Raw genomic sequence first — 22,955 nt, 5'->3', positions numbered from 1 at the left:
CTTGGAGTATGTCCAAATTTTGCGATCATTTGCTGTGACATTTCGAAAAATGTCTTCCCAGTACTGGTGATTTTGTCGCTCAGTGAGCATCTTGATTTCGCACGCAGTTTATTCCACAATGTCTCGTATGCTGGATGAAGTGTGTGTTACTATCGGCGTCTAGCCCAACGTTTTAAATGAAGAGAAATTTGCAGATGTACACTTTCGCATTGACTGTGTGCGTTGGAGAGATTATGATAGTGGAGCTCGCTGCCTCTGCTGTTCGAAGTGCTAATGTGATGTGAGATACCACTTGATCAATGTCCTCAATGATGGCACGCCGATCTCGTAGATCCATCATAGTGTTTAGTTCTTGTTTTAAAACATGCCAATCAGTTTCTATTTGCTTGAAGATAGGAGCAGAATTAAATGGGCGATACTGTGGTGTGGGACGTGGAAAATGACTGGACCGTGGTCGGAGTTTAAATCAGAAATGACATAAGGATGGACAGTAAAGGATACATCTTTGCAAAGAGCGAAGTCAAGCACAACGCGCACACGTTTTCCGCCCAACTTTGAATGATGAGTTTGGTCTGGTGGAGCACTGATGATGAAGTTGGACGTGGGTAGATATTGATGTAAAGCGTCTCCAGCAGTGTCTATAGTAATGGAGTTTCAACATGTTACGAAAGTTAGCAGCTATGCAGATTTTATAAAGATAATGACTTGAAAATTAAAATGTATTTCCTTCTCATAAATTGTTGCTCTCTAGCATTCTGCATAACCTTTAAATTATAATTTTAAGTTAAAACATTTTATAATTTTACATGCCAAGTAGTAATTATACTGTAATATATATTTTTCTGCTTTGCAAGCCTTTGACGATAACTGTGGCTCTAGCGTCTATTCTCAGTCATGAAAAGCTGAATAATGAACTGTATGTATTTGTGACAATCCACGATTTGAGAACACTTGGAGGGAAGAATATTACGTAGAGAGAATTCGTGATAATTCAGTCACGTTTTCATGTCACGCAAGGCGGCATGATTGAATTATTCATGTTCTGAGTACACATTTTTCTTTACTTTTTACTCAAATACTTAGGCGCTTCTTTTCACGCCTAAATCTTTCCAAGGGCTCTGCGTAAATTATTAAATTTCTGTATGAAAGGAATGCTGTTAGTGTATGAAAACAAACGTTCCTGTAAAACAAGTGATTGACCGATCAGAAGATGAATGTCTTCGAATTACGTAAATGCACCAAATTCAGATTCCCGATTCGATTGTCTCTGCAAATACATAAATGTTGAAACTACAATATCTATTTTCACTCCGAAATTTCCTGTGATTAGTTCAACAATTGCATTCATCAGAAGTAATGACATATGTTGGATAAAAATAGTGGTAACACTGCTCTCACGTCAGAGGGTAGTGTCTCAGCACTACAAGAGTTCCGTAGCTGATAAGGAAATGTGAGGCGATGAAATGTGGCAAGTGGTGACTAGTGTATGTTATTCAATCAAAAGTATTAGTGCCGTAAATAGAGGAGGAATATGGAAGCGCCACAACAATATGTTTCGGAAAGACGAACAAAGTGCACGGATCAAGATTGAAGTGGAACGTGGGCAGAGTGCACAACGATGTTTTCAGGAACATCGTAACACTCTTTTCACCAAAATGACGGAACTATTTCACGGGAAGCACTAAGATACAAAACAAGCCATCATCAGTGTGACATATGGTGGTCCCTTAGGGATATCAACAAAGATTGACGCGCTGACGGTGTACATCGCCTTCCATATGTGGCAAAAGGTGATCCAGATGGGAGGCAATTGCATTGAAGAAATTTAACAGGTGTTGTCCTGTTCATAAAGCCAGGTACTGGTACGAATTATAACAACGTTGCCATTATCCAGTCCTTCTAGAAAAGAAAAGAACATTTTCCAATTTAACAAAGAATGACGAGTTTGTCAGTCTAGAAGACGTAATCCAGATTTAAACCTCTTGGCTTATCCATTAGTTTCACCACAGTCATAAGACATTAGACATATAAGTCATAACTTGAGAGAAAAATGCGCAATATTCAATACGCAAAAAACTAACAAGGTTTAATTACCAAAAAAAATCATATATGAATATCCATCCATCTTTGTATCTGAATATTGCATGAGGCTGAATCGCTACGTTAAAATATCGTACTTACAGTTTAGTGCTACACTTTGCTAATTTCCAATCGCTAATGCTCGTGTAACAGATCATTGTCTTTCTATTCTTCAAGAGAACACGGAACTATTCAATCTCCAAACAATTCAACAGTTTATTATTCTATGTTACTGTGTTTTAATCATGTTATTGTGTTCAATCTAAGCGATGAATCACACTAAATCAAAATATTTACGAATACATTATACACATAAATAGGAGGGTCATCCGGAAAATAAAGACCGTTTAGTTATTCAAAACGAAAAACACAATATTTGTTGGAAAAAACAATTCTGTTACATACTTGAAACTTCCTTCACTTCTCTACGTAATTATCACCTTTAAAACATTTGTTGTATCTCTTCATAAAATTCAGCATTCCCATGTTATACTCTTCTACCGCCAGCCCATTAAGCCACGTGATCACTGCATTCTTTAACTATTCATCACTTCCAAAATGTTTACCACCCAGAAACTGTTTCAGCTTAGAGAAAAAGTGGAAATTGCAATAATACTTTGCTTTGATCGTAGCGCCTTTTGGCATGAAATCAATTAAAAGAACACTTTTAGGATCCCAAAAGACGGTTGCTATGACATTTCGTGTTGAGAGAATGTATTTGAACTTTCTAAGATTTTTGGGTAATGAGGGATGATGCCATTCAAGGGATTGGCGCTTGCACTCTCTGGTGATGTGAGTCACCCAGGTCTCACTAGGCACAATCCGATCAAGAAAGGCGTCTCTATCTGTGTGATATTGTGTAAAGAATGTAACAGCAGTAACTCCCTGGGTTAATGTTCTGGCGGCAGGAAAGTATAACTTGGGAATTCTGGAACTCGTGAACAGATACGACAAATGTCTAAATGAAGGTGATAATTACGTAGAGAAGTGGAGGAAGTTTAAAGAATGTAACAATATTTTTTTCAACAAATATTGTGTTTTTCATTTTGTACAACTAAACGGTACCCGTTTTGTGTAACTAAACGGTCCCCGTTTTGTATAACTAAACGGTCTATTGGACCCCAAAACTTACAACGGTATATACCAAGGTCCTATACTCCCTCTAGACCATGGGTGTGTCCTATCAAACTTAAACCTTGACCCCCAAAATTAGGTATCCTGCCAAAATTTGGAGGGTGGTCCTAGGTACCCCTAGGTCTTTGAACCTGGGAAACAGACCATGGATTCTGAGCCATAAACCAGGGCATACTATTATTGGCAACGAGATTCTAAGACGGCTACTCAGCCGGATAGCGGTGAAATATATGTGAGGCATTAGGAGAAAAATTCAATTACAATGCAGAAACTGTTCAAATTACCTTCATCAGTTTGGTAGCACACGAATTGACTGAATCTCAGAAAGTGACTGAAATAAACTGGGCCTGTGTTTCTTTGTTTTCTTGTCAGAGATGGATCCGTTTCTGAACACAGCGAGTTGTTTACGATTCACTTTATCATTCTCATTGGTAAACACCATATGTACCAATTTTATCTTCCAAACATCCAATTCTATTTGTGCATGCTCTATATTTGGTGGATTGTTTATTGCATCGTCCATCGCAGGCTGTTGATTTTTGCCAGAGAATCAATTGCGTATCGCTGAATCGCTAAAGTGCTTCAAGACAACGCAAAACTGCATGTTCGCTAAATTCATTCGTGACACCATTAACCAACTTGAACGGGAAACTCTAATGCATTTTCCGTATTCCCCGAACACGGTCGCACAGCTGGGCCAAATTAGACAATTCTTGGCAAAAATTCGAAAAACAAAGTGAAAGATTGACGCGAAATAATTTGTTATAAGGGAATCTTAATAGTGTACACATAAGATAGTATGCAGGAAAGGAAGTGGTAACAGCGTACAATGACCTCATGGCACGCGTAAACTTGTTTATCCGCCGAAGACGGAGAGGCGCTGCTTAGTGACAGAAGATAGCAAGTTGAATTGAAATGCGACTATCCCTACAGCGCGTATAGATATTCAGCGGCTGATAAACTTGATGACACGATCCACAGGTGTGTATCGTTTTGTATATTTAAAATCTTGATGTGATGTGTAGTAGTAGTACATAATATATTCGGAAAGTGCTGTGCTACTGAAGCCATATAAACTATAATCAAACAATAGAATGACATTTTAGTAGAAAACATGGTATATCATATCTGTGATTTTTTAATATGTCGTAGCGGAAACTTGTTCTTAGTGTACCTGCACATATATGTAATTTTGGAAAATATAGCGCATATAAATGTTTGAGGAAAACTGCATTCTGCATGTAATGCTGCTTGTGAATTGAGCTGTGACGAATCTGAGAGAAAGTGTTAGGTTATTAGACGTGATTCTCATGCACCCACTGAAAAAGTTGAATATACAACGGCTCAATAAAGAAGTCGGACATATACCTAGTGACACATTCCAAGAGAGAAAAACATTGCAAGAGTACGCTTCAGAGAAGAAAAAATATTTTTTAATTACTCTATATTATTTACTTATGAAAAATAGAAACATCATGACAAAACTCAATTTCATGACTGTAAAAGATACAAAAAGTGAAAACATAGCGTAAATCCATGTCAAAAAAGAACTCGGACACTTAATTTGTAACAAAATTTTAGAACGCTGGTAAATATTTCTAATATTTTGTTGGCGATCTGTTATATATTCACGGTGGCTTTCAGTCTTTCGGGTATGGATCTTACAAGTTTTTTGGATTTACACTATGTTTTCACTTTTTGTATTTTTTACAGTCATGAAATTGAGTTTTGTCGTGATGTTTCTATTTTTCATAAGTAAATAATGTAGAGTAATAAAAATATAGTTTTTGTTCTCTGAAGCGTGCTCTTGGAATATATATTCTCTCTTGGAATGTTTAAGTATGTATATGTCCGACTTCTTTATTGAGCCACTGTACGTCTATTCTGGAAATTTTTGCACCCAGAACTCTGAAGAGTTTCGTCCCTGGCCCCATCTACAATAGAACATTTAGTCATACTTCTCGGGCATTCACCCACAGAAATAAACTCTAGTTAACCATACTTAATTAATGGTTACGACATTTTGAAACGCCAATGTTTGCTAAACAATCTACGGATACGGTTCTTTAACTGCCTCTTACATCTTTCTTACAAAATGCTCATTCGAAAGTGGCAAGTTCATGGAGACGAACACGGAAGCACATAAAAAACAGGATATTCGGGGCAGATTTAAACATGAAATTGGATTACTCTGAGTGCAATTTTTGCTTCCTATTTCAGATAAGTTAATAACAACACCTTTTGGATGCAACCCAAATATTATATTTAACTATTATCCCTATTATTTAGTCGTTGATCAACCAAAACCAGAATTTGGTACAACCAATGATGGAAATACACCAAGGCGTTTCTTTGGTAACAACGAATTGTCCGCAAGTATTACTGATGATGTGGGCATTATATGAAGGTTCAAGATTGAGCTGCAGACACTTGCTAGTGGTCATGCATGTGGAAAAATTTCGCAGATATGCTCTCGACATGGCACAGGATGAGTTCATTACGAAATACCCGTGGTACCCAGTGCCACCAACTGTGTATAAGGTGTTAATTTATGATGCTCAAATCATACAGCATGCTCTACTTCCAATACGTCAACTCAGTGAGGAAGCCCAAGGGGCAAGGAATAAAGAATTTAAGCAATACAGGGAACACTTCGCTCGTGAAATTTCACGAACAAAGACAAACGAAAATGTGATGCATTTACTACTAATTACATCAAACCGTCTTTTTAGGAGCCTTTGAAAAGCATTACAGAGGAAAACGTCTCATTTTCATAAGGATGTATTAGACTTATTAACAGCTGCACATGTTTCATCACAGAATGATCCCTGGAAAGTAGCGATAAGTCAGATTGTTCTGCTATCAAAATAACATAAACATTTCAGTCCATTGATTTTCTTTTACATTTTCAAAGACATGTTCATATAGTGTATCTTGGTGTGTGCCACCTAAAATCTGATTTTTGTTGTTGTTTGCTTGTAAATTTATTTTATGTCCTGATATTGAATACAGTATTGTAGCCACTGCACACACTGAATTGGTTTTCTCACAATTTTCTGCTTCATGTTGCGCATTCCTACTTTTTGCCAAGAATTCAGTTCTTTGGTCCCACTGTACGTCGATTCTTTCCAATTGTTACACAATTATCTGCAGGAACGCCAGTTACAAAATTTGACAAGATGAGCCACATACTGGATTGGTTCTGTAGTGCACATTCTGCTGGGTTCTTCCAGCTTGAGACATAGTCTACCTGAGTGTTGCAGACAGGTTATTGCTGCTTACGAAGACTTGTACTACGTCTTACTTTATGTTCTCACCTTTCTCTTTTAGGGTGAAAATCAGACAAGAGTTCGTTTATGAGTAATTAATAGTGCAGTATATTTTCCCTATTATGTTATTGTCTTTATTTATCATAATAAGTGCTTGAATTTTCACATAATAACTTAACTACCACACTAAAAACACGTATTCTTTATTTTCAGTGGTGGATCAACTTTATCTTGTTATTATCCTTCAGTAAGGTAAGTTCCTACGAAAGTAATTAAAACAGAAAGGGGAAAATTTCCAGGAATCTCTAGAATATTTCTACCGAATCTCTTTCCATTTGAGTTTCTAAGATGGAAACATGGGAATTAATTAATGGAAAATAAAAATAAATAACAGATTTTCATAATTCAAAATATAAGAGCAATGAAATTCAATTTGAGAAAACAGATCACAAAATTTTGTAGCAATAATATCTCGAACTTCCATTAACAGTATGTAATGCCTTTATATCTTGTACTATGTTAAGTCGTTTTCGTTTTCCATTGGAAATTAATGCATTATTGCATAAACAAGAGGCGTTGGAAATTTTTAAAACGTACTGGCTTTATGAAAGACTCAATGAAAGTAGAAAAGAAGGCTACGTCTTAGAAAAAAGTGATGCTAATTCTATTAATAGAAAAAAATGCATACTTATATTTTAGTTTTCAAATATGTGTTTTCATATTTAACCTCATACTTGGTTTAATGTGGTTTATTTATTTTTCAATTTGTGTCGTCATGTATTTGCTATCTAAAGTGGAAAATTTCACTTAGAACTAGTGTATCTTGTGTCTGAGTGTGAGGAAAAGCAATTATCAATAACTCAGGTATTATTTCACGGTGTCTTTCCGTTCTGCCTAATTCCTGTTGTGCCTAATGACCCTCCAGCAATTTGTAACGCATTTTGATCTTGCCTAATTCCTGTTCTGCCTAATTCACGCAAAAAGGGGTATTTACATTTAAGGGAAATTTAATACTAACTATTTTCCCGACAATTCCAGTTGCTTTCAGGACCTCTTGATTTTGTTATATCGTTTCAGCTTCTCTGAACTTAAATTAGCAATCATAGACCACCATTATTTTACTACGAGTATATCTACGCGATATCTGTTGGCCGTCTACAACTTCAGCGAGGAGATCTGGACGTGGTCAGCGAGCGTGTAGCTAACAGTAACATAGTTAAAAACATACAACTCCCCTGCGAAAATGTGGATTCTTATGACATGGAAAATTCATTAAAATAATAATAGGAAAATTTTTGATAATAAGATAGTTCAGTCAACATTACCTCGTACAGAAGCTGAAATATTAGGAATAATAGTAACATAAATATGTAAATTGGAACAATAAGACCTAACAGATTAGGTTGCATATTATATAAGCAATTGTGGACAACCATTCTTTCACTGTTTGGTTAAATTACCGATCTCTGTTGGTAGCCTAGATAACAATTATTACTATAGGCACAGTATGATGCTGTATATAAAAACTTTTCAGTTGTGTGGAATTTAAGTGTTTTAATATGTACTACTTTAAAAATGGTAAAAAGAATTATTCATCTGAAAAATGTAAACAAAATGCTTGTTTACGATTGGCCAAAATTAGAAAACGTAAACTAATGCTTATCCCTGATTAGTAGAAGCCTGTTCACGATATTTAAATGTTTATCCTTAGACATTTACTGGACAGTGTGTATTAGAGAAGGAAAGAACAGTAAGAAAGAAGATAGAAAAGCGCGTGAAGAATTTTTCACTTCCCCATTGGCTCGGGTAGTAGGAAGAAAAACCCCGGAAACACATGGAGTTCAGGGAAACCCCATTATCGGTCGTGAACATGCCCAAGTTATTTACATGGTAAACAACACAAAGAAGGGGTGGGAAAAATTTGTAAAAAGCATACTTCACTGTCTGTAATTTTTCTAACTTAAAATGCTGGGTGTGGGGTTTGTTATATGTCTGTAGTTTGGTGGGAAAGTTTGGTTAGTGTTATATAGTATGATGATCTCGGTCAGTTCCTTCTTCTGCTAGTCGTCGTCTTTTTCCGGGTTTTGGTTTTTCACCTGTGCTTGGTTTCTCTGTGTGTGTATGTTGTGGTTTCTCACCTGTGAGGTTTCTTCCTGTGTGAGTCTAGCTTGCTGGCTCTGAACAGGGCCAGTTTCTTCTTCTTCGGAGCTTTCGACGTCTTCTTGATTGCCGAACGTCATACATAGACCAAAATCTTCCTCCTCGATGATATATAGAAATATTTTTCGTGCTGCTTGAGTCGGGAAAGTTATCATGTATATTCATTTTCTGAGATGTATAACTTCCATCTCCTTACCCGTTTTAAATCTAGAGCCGACACGATACTTCACTACAGGTAGCGGTTGGAGTTCACTCTGCTCGGTTTCTGGATCAGTTGCGAGGCATTTATCTACTTCTGGATACTGCTGATCTTGGGTTATGAGTTCATTAGTGTTCTTCTGCTCCTCCTTCTTCTTGGTTGGATTCTTCTGTTTCGACATCTTGAACGGATTTCTGTCTTTTGTTGAGGGTTTGGCTCTAAAAATAGTCGAAGTATTAAAGTAGGGTTTTGGTCCTAAAAAAGGACAGCGTTTTCTCTAATTGTCTGTGTGTTTGCCTCTACAACACTACAAGAAAAATGTATTGCACCCACGTCAGTCGACTATCGGTAAAACCTGTACAATCTATATCGCCAGTGCGATTCTTGGTCCACAATAAGGGGACAGACCGACGCAATGTAATACTATTTCTTCCGGTTATGCTTGTGTGTGTAAGATACCGTGGCTTTTAAAGTTCTTTTTATTATTAAGGAAATCTATCTTAAAAGACTGATTCCTTTGTGTGTATGATTTTGACAGCACCTCATTTAACACCGCAAAGTTTACTAGTGTGACACATTCTCTTCGTTCTGCCACTGCTGCTGCTGAAATTTCATTCAGGCGGTGATATCTTCTCTGTCACTGAAATCTTCTATCTGCCGCAGGTAATACGAATTTTGGAGCTCTCGTCTGTACGTCTTGCCTATATGAAGTTTCTTTCCTCAATCATGAACTCGCTGTTCAATAATGAGATATCCATCTATTTGTATTTCTGTCTAATGTACTTTTCAAAAAATCAAAAACTCTGATTGGAGGAGAGAGAGCATTTCCAGCCAATGAGAGAACACCATTTGTTTACTTTTTCGGAAAGTGATCGTACCAATGGAAAAAAAGTGGAATTTCTATGACTCACAGTTTAAAATGAAATTGTTTTAAGTGCGATGTCAGGTCGAAAGTTTAAACCGCAACCAAAATTTTGAGGGTGTGATATTTGAATATTAGTGTCGCCAGTGTAAAGTCAGAATGGCAGTATTTGTGAATTGAAAGTATGATGGAAAAATGTTATGAAGGGCATTTATACCGTACTAATACAAGATTTCCTATGTAAACGCTGTAGCTTACTGTTTACATTTGTAACAATGAAACATTGTGTGTGGGTTTAGTATGTGCTTATAATAAGTATGATTTTTAAAGTTTCGAAGTTTTGTTCTTTCGAATTGACAAGATATATATGTGACTTTAAGAAGTTAAAACTGTATTTCCTTTCCGATATTTTAAGTTGTTATTATAGAACAAACTTTGTTCTTCTAAAGTTTCCTTTGTAGATATTTGGAAGTATTTATCTCTAATAAATTGTGTAATCCCTTTTTCTCAACGTAATTGTAGTGGTTTGCTTTTTACATTATACCGGGCACACTCACTACATTTGGTATACTAAAAATGATTTTAGGGATATTTGGACACATAAAACAATTCGTTCCACTCACGTGTTCAATCTAACTAACTAACTCTCACTCGCACTGATATTTGAAAATCAAGGGGAAGTGGGTACTAATAAATTTCCCTCAAATTTAAATATCCTTTTTGCGTGAATTAGACAGAACAGGAAATAGGCACAACAGGAATTCCTGTTCTGCCGAAAGATAAGATTATATCAAAAATGCATTATAAAGTGCTGGAGGATCATTAGGCACAACAGGAATTAGGCAGAACAGGAAGGAACCTATTTCACACTAGGAGCTTTATCTTTATTCTTTCTCTTATATAAAAACAATATAGTTCTATCATTTTTTCTGAAAATATAGGTGGAAGTATTTTACAATTACTTATTCCGTTCAGCACTACATAGACGTAGTGGCTTGACTCCCACCGAAGCTTCGACTCCCCCTCCAACAAAAATATCTGGGTGCGCGGCTGTTTCAAACGCACACAAAAAAATGCCGACTAGCATGGTCAAGTGGTCTAAGCAATTAGGCTGGCAGGCACATCATCTGTTGGGGGGTTTGAATCCTACTCAAAGTATGGTGTTATGTCTTTTCAGTATTTATTAATACTATATTAATTGATTTCTCCTCATTTTCTTTCGTCTAAACGGTAAGACATAATACTCAAAGATAAACAAATAAAACCAAACATTTTCTCGTCAGGGTAATTGTCTGTACTAGCCAAACTGTATTTTGCAATCTTTGGAAGTACCTAGGCTATATAGATATGGGAAAAGAGTTTGATTTGACAGTTTATATTAGAACCGATATCAGTAGTACTTCGAGCCCGGGGAACCTAGGCCCCCAGTTTTTTCTGATAAAAGTAATAGAAGCTATTATTTATATATATTTTTAAAGTTTATAGTGAACTCATGATATATACCCTCCATTCCAAAAGAAACCGAACTTTTGAAAACAAATAGTACCACTAGTGCCATTTGTTGTAATATTTTACCGGTAGATGGCGTAGTCCCTCATTGACAACTGGTATAAATGTCATGACATTTGGATGCACGGCAACAAAGTTATTGCGTTTCAACTGTCAGTGTGTTGTGTATATCGGTCGGAAAATGAGTTTCAAACAACGAGCTGCAATTGAGTTTTGTGTTAAACTGGGTAAAACTTTTAGTGAAACGCACCAAATGCTACAAAATGCATATGGTGATGAGTGTCTATCCCGTACGCAAGTTTACGAGTGGTTCAGGCGATTCAAATCGGGTAGAGAGACGCTGGATGATGACGAAAGATCAGGCCGTCCCAGAACCGGATTATCGGAAGGAAACATCGAAAAAGTGAGTGAATTCATAAAACATAACAAAAAATCGTCGGTGAAAGTTATTGAAATGGAATTAGGCATTCCTCAAACAACCGCATACCGCATGTTGACCGAAGTTTTGGGCCTTAAGAAGGTTAATTCGCAGTTTGTACCACACAAACTCACCGAAGACCAAAAAGTTGATCGAATTGCGCATTGCAAAGACATCGTTAAAAGTGCTCGGCAGGATCGAAACTTTTTGAAATCGATTGTAACTGGTGACGAGACGTGGTGTTTTGAATATGAGCCCGAAACAAAGCGGCAAAGTGCTGAATGGAGAGCGCCGGATGAAGGAACACCCAAAAAAAGTCGCTTGGTGAAGTCAAAAGTTAAGGTGATGCTGATTTGTTTTTACGATTCAAAAGGAATTATCCACAAAGAATTTGTTCAGCCCGGCCAGACAGTCACTGGAGAGTTTTACTTGGGCGGCATGAAGCGTTTGCTGGCAAGAATTCGTCGTATTCGGCCCGAATATCGCGAAATCGGCAGTTGGACTCTTTTGGACGATAATGCACCATCACATCGTTCGCGACTTGTAACTGAATTTTTGGTCAAAAATCACATTATTCGGTTGCATCATCCGCCCTATTCACCAGATCTCGCTCCGTGCGATTTCTATCTGTTCCCGAAACTGCATTTGGCGATGAAAGGAAAGTGGCACGCATCGATTGATGCCATTGAGAAGGCGACGACCGCCGTCCTAAAGACCATTCCAATAAAGGACATGGAGAAGTCGTTTGACAACTTGTTGAAGCGTGCAAATATGTGTATCGATGCAGAAGGGGAATACATTGATTAATAAAAATGATTTGTTCCAAAATGTACATTGCTTTTTTGTTTTTTTAAAACGTTCGGTTTCTTTTGGAATGGAGGGTGTACCTATCATAGTTTGGGTTCTGGCTTCCCTCCCTAATTTTTACTTTCTAGATCCGCCTCTGCTGAAAGAAATATCCACCTTGTGAAAATCCAATATTTTATGTCTGACAATGTACAAAACCTGCTAATCATTAATTTAATTTGGGTTACATAATCTTGATGGCAAACAAAACAGATGAATAGAGGTCTGCGCGGATGCGAGTATTAGCATCAATATAGATTTATGTGGGTATATTTTAATGTTCTTTAATTTTCTCTACAAATGTCATTGTATGGAGCATATATACTACTGATTAGTACGTAATTGTTATACAAAAACTGTATAAACTTTTATAATATTCAAGATAGAAATTTCAATAACATGAATAAATTAGGACAACATCCTAAGTGACATTACTGATTGAATTGGCGCGACATTGAGAGATCGCATAATACTACAGACTGTGTACATGCAGTATTCAAAAGTTCTAAAATAACTTTTGTACTTGTTAAGAAAAAACAAGTTACATTTCCCCATAAATTCTAAAACGGTATAGTTAATTTATTAAAAAGCAAACTAGCACCACTGAGGTTTATGCTGAGAATTTTAAAAAGAAAGGAAACATCTTAAATATAAAAAAAAAGAAAAAGAAAAGAAAGAGAACAACTTGATTGTACTGTAACAGGAATGCCTCCAAACTAAGGCACAATAAAGATTTGAGAGGGTAAAGTGGTTTAGTGATAGAGCCTCGCCTCTGGCACATTAAGTCCCTGGTTCGATACCAGCTCCCGTCAAATGAGCTTTGTGGTAAACAAACACCGTATGCTTGGATTCTCCCGTTTCCTTCCACTTTTCTTCCATCACTATCATTCATCTCATCATCTGTGTCTCTCTCAGCCTCGGTGCATAATCGTGGGACGTTAAATTCATGAAAGAAGAAAAAGATTTGAGAATATGGTTGTAAATATGCAAGCTCTTACGCTTGACAATTTATATAACCACTTATTCATGAATTTCTTTCGGGTTGCATGCGGATATCATCATCGGTATATCTTTTTGTGGATTTTCTTTGCTTATGACATTGTATGTATGAACAATAACCTTGTATGAACATTGTATAAACAATATACACTGCAGATTACTGTTCACTGCTATGAAAAAAACTGCATTGTCTTTTCTAGTATTCAAGGAAGGAATTTCAATAAGTAAATACCACGCCACCCTAAATGATATTACTGACTTGTATAGAAAATTAATTTATAAAGATACCACATGAGCAGGGGAGCCCGAAGAAAATTTTCTACCGGATCCATCTCCATAGTCTGGTATTTTTGGTATTGAGAATACGTGATTTGCTATATTACGTACACATTTTCGTGAGCCAGAGGAGGCCCAGTCCCCACCCTGTCCCCTTCGGGCGACCATGCACACAAGAGCTTGTAAAATAATTGCTTATTCGTGTATCCATCGCCTTTCAGAGAAAGCATGGAAAAGTACTGAAGGGCACTTTTGTAAGCAGTTATGAAATTGATTGTTAATAAAGAAAAAGCAAAAGAAATTATGTATAATACAACTGAATGAATTCGCTTCAACACAGCCGTCTTGTTCGCTTCCTTCATTCGACCATCTGTGAAAAACAATGACTGTTAAACAAGTTGCAATGTTTCCATAGACGTAGTGATCAACCTAAGTGTTCTCCATGTATTATTTAACTTCGCTTTTCCCAGCTTTCATGACCGAATACTTTATGAACAGTTTAATTTTTAATAACAAGTCAACGAAGCCGGAATACAAGCACCTGGGATGTTGAATAACATATGGACATTAGGTTGTAACAAGCAAACGTCGTCACTTTTGATGTTGGTCTTTTGACTTTTGTGTCTTTTAAATAACTAAGCTAAACTCTTATTAAAACATCAAAAGACATTCCGCAATTCAATTGATCATTCTGTTCAAAGTTAGTTTGGTCGTCTTATTAGAAGGGTAACTGTCTATACTTGTATCATCGGTGTCAATGGATTTCTAACTATATTTATAGGATGGTTCTCAACCGTTTTGATTGACAATATACTTTGCTGAATTTCCAGCACATCGCAACACGTTTGATATTTTTATTATAAACTAGCTGAAATATCCATTCTTCGCATGGGGGTTGTATTTGGAAGTCAACGCCTGTGAGAGTATCACCATTCATCTCAGCAACCGCAACAACTATGGATTTGACACTAATATCGGTCATTTTGGATTATTTTTACGTCTCGGTACCCCCATCCCAACCGCAGGTGAATCCCGGCCCGCATACCGGCCCGGTAGCTGAGTTTGAAAGTTATCGCTAAGGGAAGTGTCACCATTGATCTCAGCGACCGCGAAAACTATGGATTTGACACTAATATCTGTCATTTTGGATTATTTTTACATGTCTCAGAATCCCGCCGGTGACCCCCGACCCACAACCGAATGGAGTGAATTTTGGAAGTTAATGCGATCGAAGTTTCACCATTGATCTCAGCGATCGCAAAAATTATAAATTCGACACTAATATCAGTAATTTCCTACTACTTTTACATGTCCCGACCTGAGACCCCTCCCTGGTTCGAAATTTAAAAAAAAACAAAAAAAAAAAAAAAACGCTTCGTCTTGATCTGGAGTCTGGACTAAAGTAACCGCGACCCAAATTTGGTAACTCTCGGTCCACTCGTCTCGTTTCCAGGCCGCACACATACAGACAGACAGATACACAGAGAAACAAACTCTTCATTTTATTTATATTAGATAATAATATTATAAGCCTAAACTTTCTGTATGGTTGTAACCGTATGTGGTACTGAACATTGTTGCTGCTGGTGGAGGTGTTGACTGGTACAGTCTGTCTCGATTTTAATTAATTATTATTAAATTCTTCATGATTTTTAAGTTCTAAAACTTCGGGTCACATCTTAGGCGGTTGCGTGACAAACCAGAGTAGCGACACATAGGTTGAGAACCACTGGTCTAAAAAATGGTATGTTTATTGTGTCACTGTTGAATATTAAAATCACTCAACCATTTATTTAAAAACGTCGAATAATATTTTCGTTTTATACCACTTTTGTTTCAAATTATATTTTTAGAACTATTTGGAGCCGAATTGTATTCACAATACAATTATTCGTTAAGATTTTATAACGCATGAGGAGGCATTTTAAATTTCCTGGTGAAGTGGACGAACTATACGGGGGTCATCAAAAAAAAAAAACACCCATCTTTCTTACCTACTTTGTGCCATTGCGGATAACAATTAAGGATTCAGTTCTCTTTTAGATTTAAATGAAATGAAATGAAATCTTTAGTTTTACGTCCCACGGTTATGCCGGTTAGGCTAAAGGAGACGGTGATGATGAGAGATGAGTGAAATGGTGGAATGAAGAAAGTGGGAGGAAACGGAATAACCCCGAGAAAACCCACGAGCACGGTTTTGTCCACCACAAAGTCCACACGGCGCGAGCTGGGATCGAACCAGGGACCCCAAGCACCGGAGGTGAACGCTCTACCACTGAGCCACCGCGATCCCCTCTTTTAGATTTAGTTCTTCCCACAAGGCGAGAACTATTCAATCACACTCACGCGTTTTTATAAATTAGCTATATCAGTGGTGTACTCAAAGGGAATTTTAGAATTTCAACCGCCCTCTTGAGCAAGATATTATGCAATAATAAAGATTTATTACATGAAGATATGTATACAGACAATTATATGAACTTGGGAGCTTCAATCCTCACTTGTCGAAATTCTGCATACGCCACTGAAGCTTATTTTCAGAGACATTTAAAATTTTAGAATGCATAAATACTACTCTTACCACGTAATTAAACGTAATAATTATTATCGGAACTCTCAAATAATGTAAACAATCAATGGCGGATCTATCCCAGGACCGGGGGCCTAACCCCTTCCAGTTTTTGAGTGACAAAAATAATTGAAGCTATCGGTATTATTTATATATTTTTGAAAGTTTATAGTAAATTCATGATATATCTATCATAGTCTGGGGTCTGATGGCAAACAATACTGTCACTTTGTAAAGCTTATGCACATAACTGCGCCTGGCTGAGTAGAGGATTGATATACTGTAAGTTATTAAATAAGTAAATATATAGGTGTTACGAGAGGTCACTGTGGTTAAAGCTTTCATAATTTTGTTTTAATCCCATTGTAACCTTCGAACTTGTGACAAATTATTAGAACATGGAAAATTCATAAACTATAGACTGATAATTATTTAGTATTCATAAGGTGGAATATATTTTGAAATAATATTATTTTATTAAAATAATAATTAATAATCTAAATACTGAATGGAAATGGCTAACTCATCATAGTCCAAAGCATACTAATGTACTGTAGGAAAAAATGTGAAATTTCGTTTTAGAAATCACTTTGTTACGAAAGCAAGAGATAAAGAAGAATTTTTGGTAATAAATATCCTAAAGGGGTAAAGGGGAGTTCACATTTTTAGCCAACAGTAGTGTATCTCATGAACCCCTGAAGTTAGGAAGATAAAACTCGCTATTGAAGAGGAAAGAGGCAGTTTGTATAATATTAAAATTTCCCACTGGTTACTCGGAAAATGTCTAATGTAAGAGTTCACTTAAGTTGGAGATTGACATTTGATATTTAAATTCTTAACTAAAAATAAAGGAGTACTTGTGTCTGCATTTTCGGAAATTCCCTCCTGAAGGAAGGGGGTATTATTTCTATAATGTTTTCTCATTATTTATTCAGAAAACACCCCAAGTAAGTACCCTCTTAAGGTAGAGGTGTGAAATTCGGTTTTTAAACTCTTAACAAAAATAATTGAAGTATTTTCTGGATAATGGCACAATTCAGTGAATTCGAGACAAACGAAGAAACCTTGAGTATGCTTGCATATACAGCATTGCTCCGCTGAGAGTTTGCTGGTATACTATTGCCATATCTTGGACGTTGGGGGCAGGGCCGGACTTAGGAGTTGGGGGACCAACTAGAAACAATTTTATGGAAGACTAGGTTCTTGGCCAACAATCATTGTCATATATATATATATATATATATATATATATAGGGTGATCCATTTTAATCTTTCCACGAAAATATCTCAAAAACGGTTGAACATAAATGAATTAAACAAAAACTCAAATCAGAAATACCATGGGGCAAATTGAATGGTGATGTCGCGGTGTCCCCCAGGGCCGCTCTTCAAGAGGGCCCGGAGCCCAACTTTAAATTTTTAAATGGAAATATGGAGTGAGTGACACCTCGATCGACAGATCTTTAAAAACTAAAAAGCGATGTGTCAAAAGATTTTTCATATCGGTCACCGTATTCAAAATAGCTGCCAAGATATGATACCTGCATCAGATAAACGCCCAGTAGCCCTAATATGAAAATGGTTGAACATAAATGAACCAAACAAAAACTCAAATAGGAAAGCCATGCGGAAAATCGAATAATGTTGTCGCGGTGCCCCCCAAGGCCGCCTTTCAGGGAGCCAAGGCCCAACTTAGAAATTTTAATCGAAAATATGGGTAAAGTGATACCTCATTCGATAGATCTTCATACACTAAACATCGTTGTGGCAAAAGATTGTTCATATGTGTCACCGTTGTCAAAATGGCCTCCAAGACATGGTGCTTGTATCAGATAAAACGTCCAGTACCACTAAAATGAAAACGGTTGAAAATAATAACGGATGAACATGAAAATCGTGAGTGGGGAAAGGATAGTCGCTATACTTTGTGAATTGAAATCTCTTGTAATTTTGATAATTTAGTTGAAATATAAACATTAAAATAAATAACTTTAATAGAATTCTAGCTTTAAATGATCATTTTATGGTTGACTAATTCATGTCGGACTTCCGAAGAGAAACGTCAAAGTGATTTAATGACCGTGTCTATAGCGACAACTCCCAGTCACGACCCCTCTTCAGTTTTTTAGAAATAGAAAAAGAAAGAGTGAGAAAGGATAAAAAGGTTGGAAAGAAGGAGGAAAGGAGGAAAAGAAGAAGGGTAGAGGAAGTTAGAGGAGAAGGTATTACTCGGTAAATATGGGCATATGGTGAAGGAACTCGAATAGTTATTAAGAGATAATTTACACCCAAGTTCTATTACTTGAAGATCAATGTTGAAGTGATCCGGAAGAGACACATGTTCCCTCATACGACCCTGACCTGGACCAGGCAACTGCGCAAGTCGGAGTTGCCCCGACCCAGCCCGGGTGACGAGAAAGTTTTACTAAATAGTTTATCTGTTATTTTGAAATGTTGTATAACCCGTATTTAGTATCATTCTCAAAGCGGAGATCAACCACACATTTGAGTCGACCAGAAAAAAATTAAAGTCACGTATATATTTTCCACAAGTAGAAGTTTTGAGGTTTCTGAAAAGACTGTCGTTATTTTGGCTCATCCTTTTGTTTTGGCTTTCCTCATAGAGCCGATTTTGAGTACTTTTGAATTAGCTATCTTTTATAACCTCTGTCATGCATCAATATATTATTACATATATATTACAGACACTATCATCGTAAATCAATATTAATGCTACCGCTTAAAAACTAAAATTTGTCATTCGTTCACGCACACTCACATACAGTACATACAGGACAGCGTATCGACATGGATAAAAATAATGTAATAGAAACCATCTAACTACGGTTTTGTAAACATTTATTATATCTATTGTAGAATGAGACACAAATTCTTATGAACATGAAATCAATATATATATATAAACAGAAAGATTAAGAGAAACATTTTATATTTGGATATACATATCCAAAATCGTTTGAACATATAATATGAATTAAAAAAGAAAACAAAAAAGAATAAAAAGGTATTTATATTTTACAAAATCATAACTGGATGAAGAACAGAAAGAAAAAACTTTATATTAGAATTCAAATGAGTCCTTTCTCACATATGAAGATTTTAAGTAAATTTTCGAGTCCTATCTCGTAGTTAGCAATGAGAGTTAGTATCACACTAAACATTAAGGCACCCTTTCATGGTGTCCAAATCTTTCACACATGAAATTAGGTAACTAATTGCAATCGACACTTATTCCGCCTATAGATATACTTGTCAGTATATTTCTTCCACTTTTGGATTACAAAAACAAAGTTTCGTCTCCACCTTTACGGCGACTATTTCCCTTCTTTGGTCATTTCACTTGATTTATTAGTTCCTTAACCAGGTTTCAACCATTATCGCCTTATATCATTAAATAATCACATTTATCTATAGATTCGCACAACTCAAGAAAAAAAACTAAGAACGAGAATTTCTCAAGTCCAGAAGGATCTTCGTCGATGAGAGCACGATTTATCAAGGTGAAAAACACTGGTTGAATTTCAGGATTTGTACAGGAGGAATGGGATTAAAAGTAATTTTATAATAGGATTTCAGTTTACTAGGCTGAGGATCGATTTAGTGATAAATTAGAGTTACGCCGACCTGCCTTAAACCCATGCTACATGTGGTTAGTGTAGTACTAGTAATGTTTCTTACATATGTTATTAGTGAAAATCACACAGATTGAAACGAATATACAACATGCGGCGGTATTTTTAATATTTACATTTCATATTTATCGGATACTTTGTGACCGTGGCAACCAAGAACTATTCGGGGTAAGGTATCAAGACCCTTTACACATATATGTATTTACTCAATCCAATATTATACATTTTACTTCAATATTATATTCACATTCAACACATATTCATATCTCAACATATACATATATTCATTAATTATTAAATCTCTCAAATTATTAACCCCGACAAATTGAATTTTAGTCTGCAACACTTTACATTATAAATCCGATATATCGCATATATATATATATATATATATATATATATATATATATATATATATATATATATATATATATATATATATATATATATATATATATATATTCAACTAACTCCCCGCGCATAACGATAAAATTCATATTTTCAAATAGTCTATTTAGAACAGTGGACATTCGATATGCAAGGCATGCACGTAAATACATAATATGTAGATGTAAATAAAGCTAAAGATATTGGAATGGGCCCAAACAACCTACGACAACCTTTACCTTCAGAATTACCAATGGAAACAAACGTAGGAATAGCTAATAACTTAACAAAAGATTCTAAGCGGATATTGATAGAAGGAAACGAAAGTAAAATTTAATTATAGATCGGACCATCGCTCGCTACTGCAATCCGCCAATATGGCGGAAAATGTTTACTTTATACTTCACACCAATGAATACCTCTATGAATCATGTCTTGCGACGTCTCAGCTGGTAATTTAGGTTCAAATGCTATATATTAAATTGTCGATATTTGTAAAGTTCAAAATTCGGGGGGAGGTTAAAATAAAACAAAATCTTGAAGAAGAGAGTAGAGGAATAGATTAGGAAGAGATTGAGAGAAAGCGGCGCCAAAGGAGTAAGCTATGACACAAAAACTACAAAGATAAGTGGTCGAATTTCAACATACAACAATCCACAGCCAGATATACTTTCATATGCCGAAAATGGTTGCCCTACTAAAATGCGTAGCCTAAAATAAATGTCCCAAAACCCACAGTAAGTCCGTATCCTCAAGGGGATTTTCATAAAGACAAAAGCTTTAGGGAAATCCCCCCTCGCTGTAATCCGACTGAGACCTTGGAGACTCCGGCACTACTGGAAGGATGGTGTAGTCTCTAATTTAGAATTTCCAAATAAAAAATGTCCGTCCACTCTGAAACTGAGAAGAGTTCTGAGGAAAGTATGGAAAACTAGACTAAAGTCAAAAGTAGAGAAATCTAACCGAGATTTGCCAAAAAATAAAATAAATAAATAAAATAATTTTTGTACTAGTAAGCTGTTTGCCAAATCTTAGTGGCTCCCACATCCGCAAGGGTGCCAACCTTGAAGTGTTTTTTTAATTTCAATATCTACCTAGTTTAAAACTAAGGAAAAAATTAAAATATTTTGAAGGGGAGGGAGGATCGACACTTGGGTACGGTATTACAAGAGTCTACTGTAATAGTTTTACTAAATTATTTAATCCTGTCCACTTCGTCACCTCTACAAACAATAATAAACTTGGCTTGGTCGGGTGACGTGAAAAAAAATCCAAAGTTGCTGGGTACTATCATAAATACAAGTCAAACGCATATATCTGAGCTGTATTACTTCTGCAAACGCTTATTCTCTCATGTAATTATAATCTGAACTGTATTAATTCTGCAAATAATGTAATTATTATATGAAGTATCCGGGATCATTTGCCATATGGCTATTATTTATGTTGTCAGGCTGATTGATCAGTTAACTGGTGTATTCTCTATGGAAAAGTTGAGCCGCTAAGTGAAAAATACCATCCATCATTTTCCATAACACACTACGCTCATATAAGATCTGACGCGATAATTAATGAACTAAGGAATTTACTATTATATATATTATCAATACTTCATAGTAACTTCAAAGCAGTCTAAATAACTATATTAGAATCAGCAATTGCCATAATCCGTCAATTAGCACGTGTGATCCTACATGAACCAAATATAAATTTCTGTCGTAACAAACTATCGTATAATTCACTTCACGGCTTTAAAATTTAATTTTGTTTGCAATGAAAGTTCAACGTTATGAATAATATGCAACTACATATCAGAAAAATGTCATCAATGCCATTGCTCGCAGCAACGCAACGGATAAGAGGATTTGTAAATGCAGCCCGGAGATAAAAATAACACCATATAGATAAATTTCAAATTAAGTGGAAACGCGAAGATTATTATGATTAATATTTTGGTTACTAGGATATATCAACGATCGTGCTTTTCAGGAATATCCCATTACAATTCAATTTGTCTAATTACCTATTGGTATGGACCTAAGCAAATGTTTACTCGTAATTTATTATAAAAGAAGGGTTATTTCCGTATACCAGAACACTAAGTACAAGATTTAGATAATAGGACATTTAGATTTATCGTATTTAGATAATAGGACATTAGCAACGAATAATACTAAATTTAAACGCGATGGCGCTAGCAGTCTGAAAACAGCCTGTGCACAACTGAATAATCTTTGCACTATTAAGAATGTTTGCACTATTATTATTAATCATAAGCAATGAACTATATAATTACGGTATGGTATTTCTATGAAACTCTTCAAGAAGGAATAATGTACTCATGACTGAACGAAGATAAATGAACAAATAACAATACACTGTCTATCGATACATATTTCGTACATTCTCTCACACTTACTACTAAAATCTATGCTACTCACTTCAACACATGTACATCACATTCCATATATACAAGAAAGTAAATACTGATACTTATAGTTATGCATGTTAATACATATATTATCACCACTCAATTACATACGAACCAAATGAGATTATCTTCATTTCACTAATCGGCTCTATTAATTGAAGAGA

General features: G+C 35.9%; 1 protein-coding gene across 5 annotated transcripts in view; it reads left to right on the top strand.

Annotated features, from left to right (window-relative positions):
- The window catches only part of LOC145661863 (uncharacterized), a 269,229-nt gene that overhangs the window by 191,533 nt on the left and 54,741 nt on the right, over positions 1-22,955 (top strand). For all 5 annotated transcript variants that reach the window (XR_014126908.1, XR_014126907.1, XM_081727209.1 and 2 more), the window contains exon 4: positions 6,696-6,734. Coding sequence is in view for 3 of the 5 variants with exons in the window: in XM_081727209.1 (XP_081583335.1) it covers positions 6,696-6,734 (39 nt within the window). In the remaining 2 variants the exon portion in view is untranslated. The remainder of the gene's footprint in view (positions 1-6,695; positions 6,735-22,955) is intronic.

This window comes from Thermobia domestica, chromosome 1 (genome assembly GCF_964235325.1).
Source record: "Thermobia domestica chromosome 1, izTheDome1.hap1.1, whole genome shotgun sequence".
Classification (NCBI taxonomy): Eukaryota; Metazoa; Arthropoda; class Insecta; order Zygentoma; family Lepismatidae; genus Thermobia; species Thermobia domestica.
The sequence above is the reverse complement of the archived record's forward strand: the minus strand, read 5'-3'. Positions and strand labels throughout refer to the sequence as shown.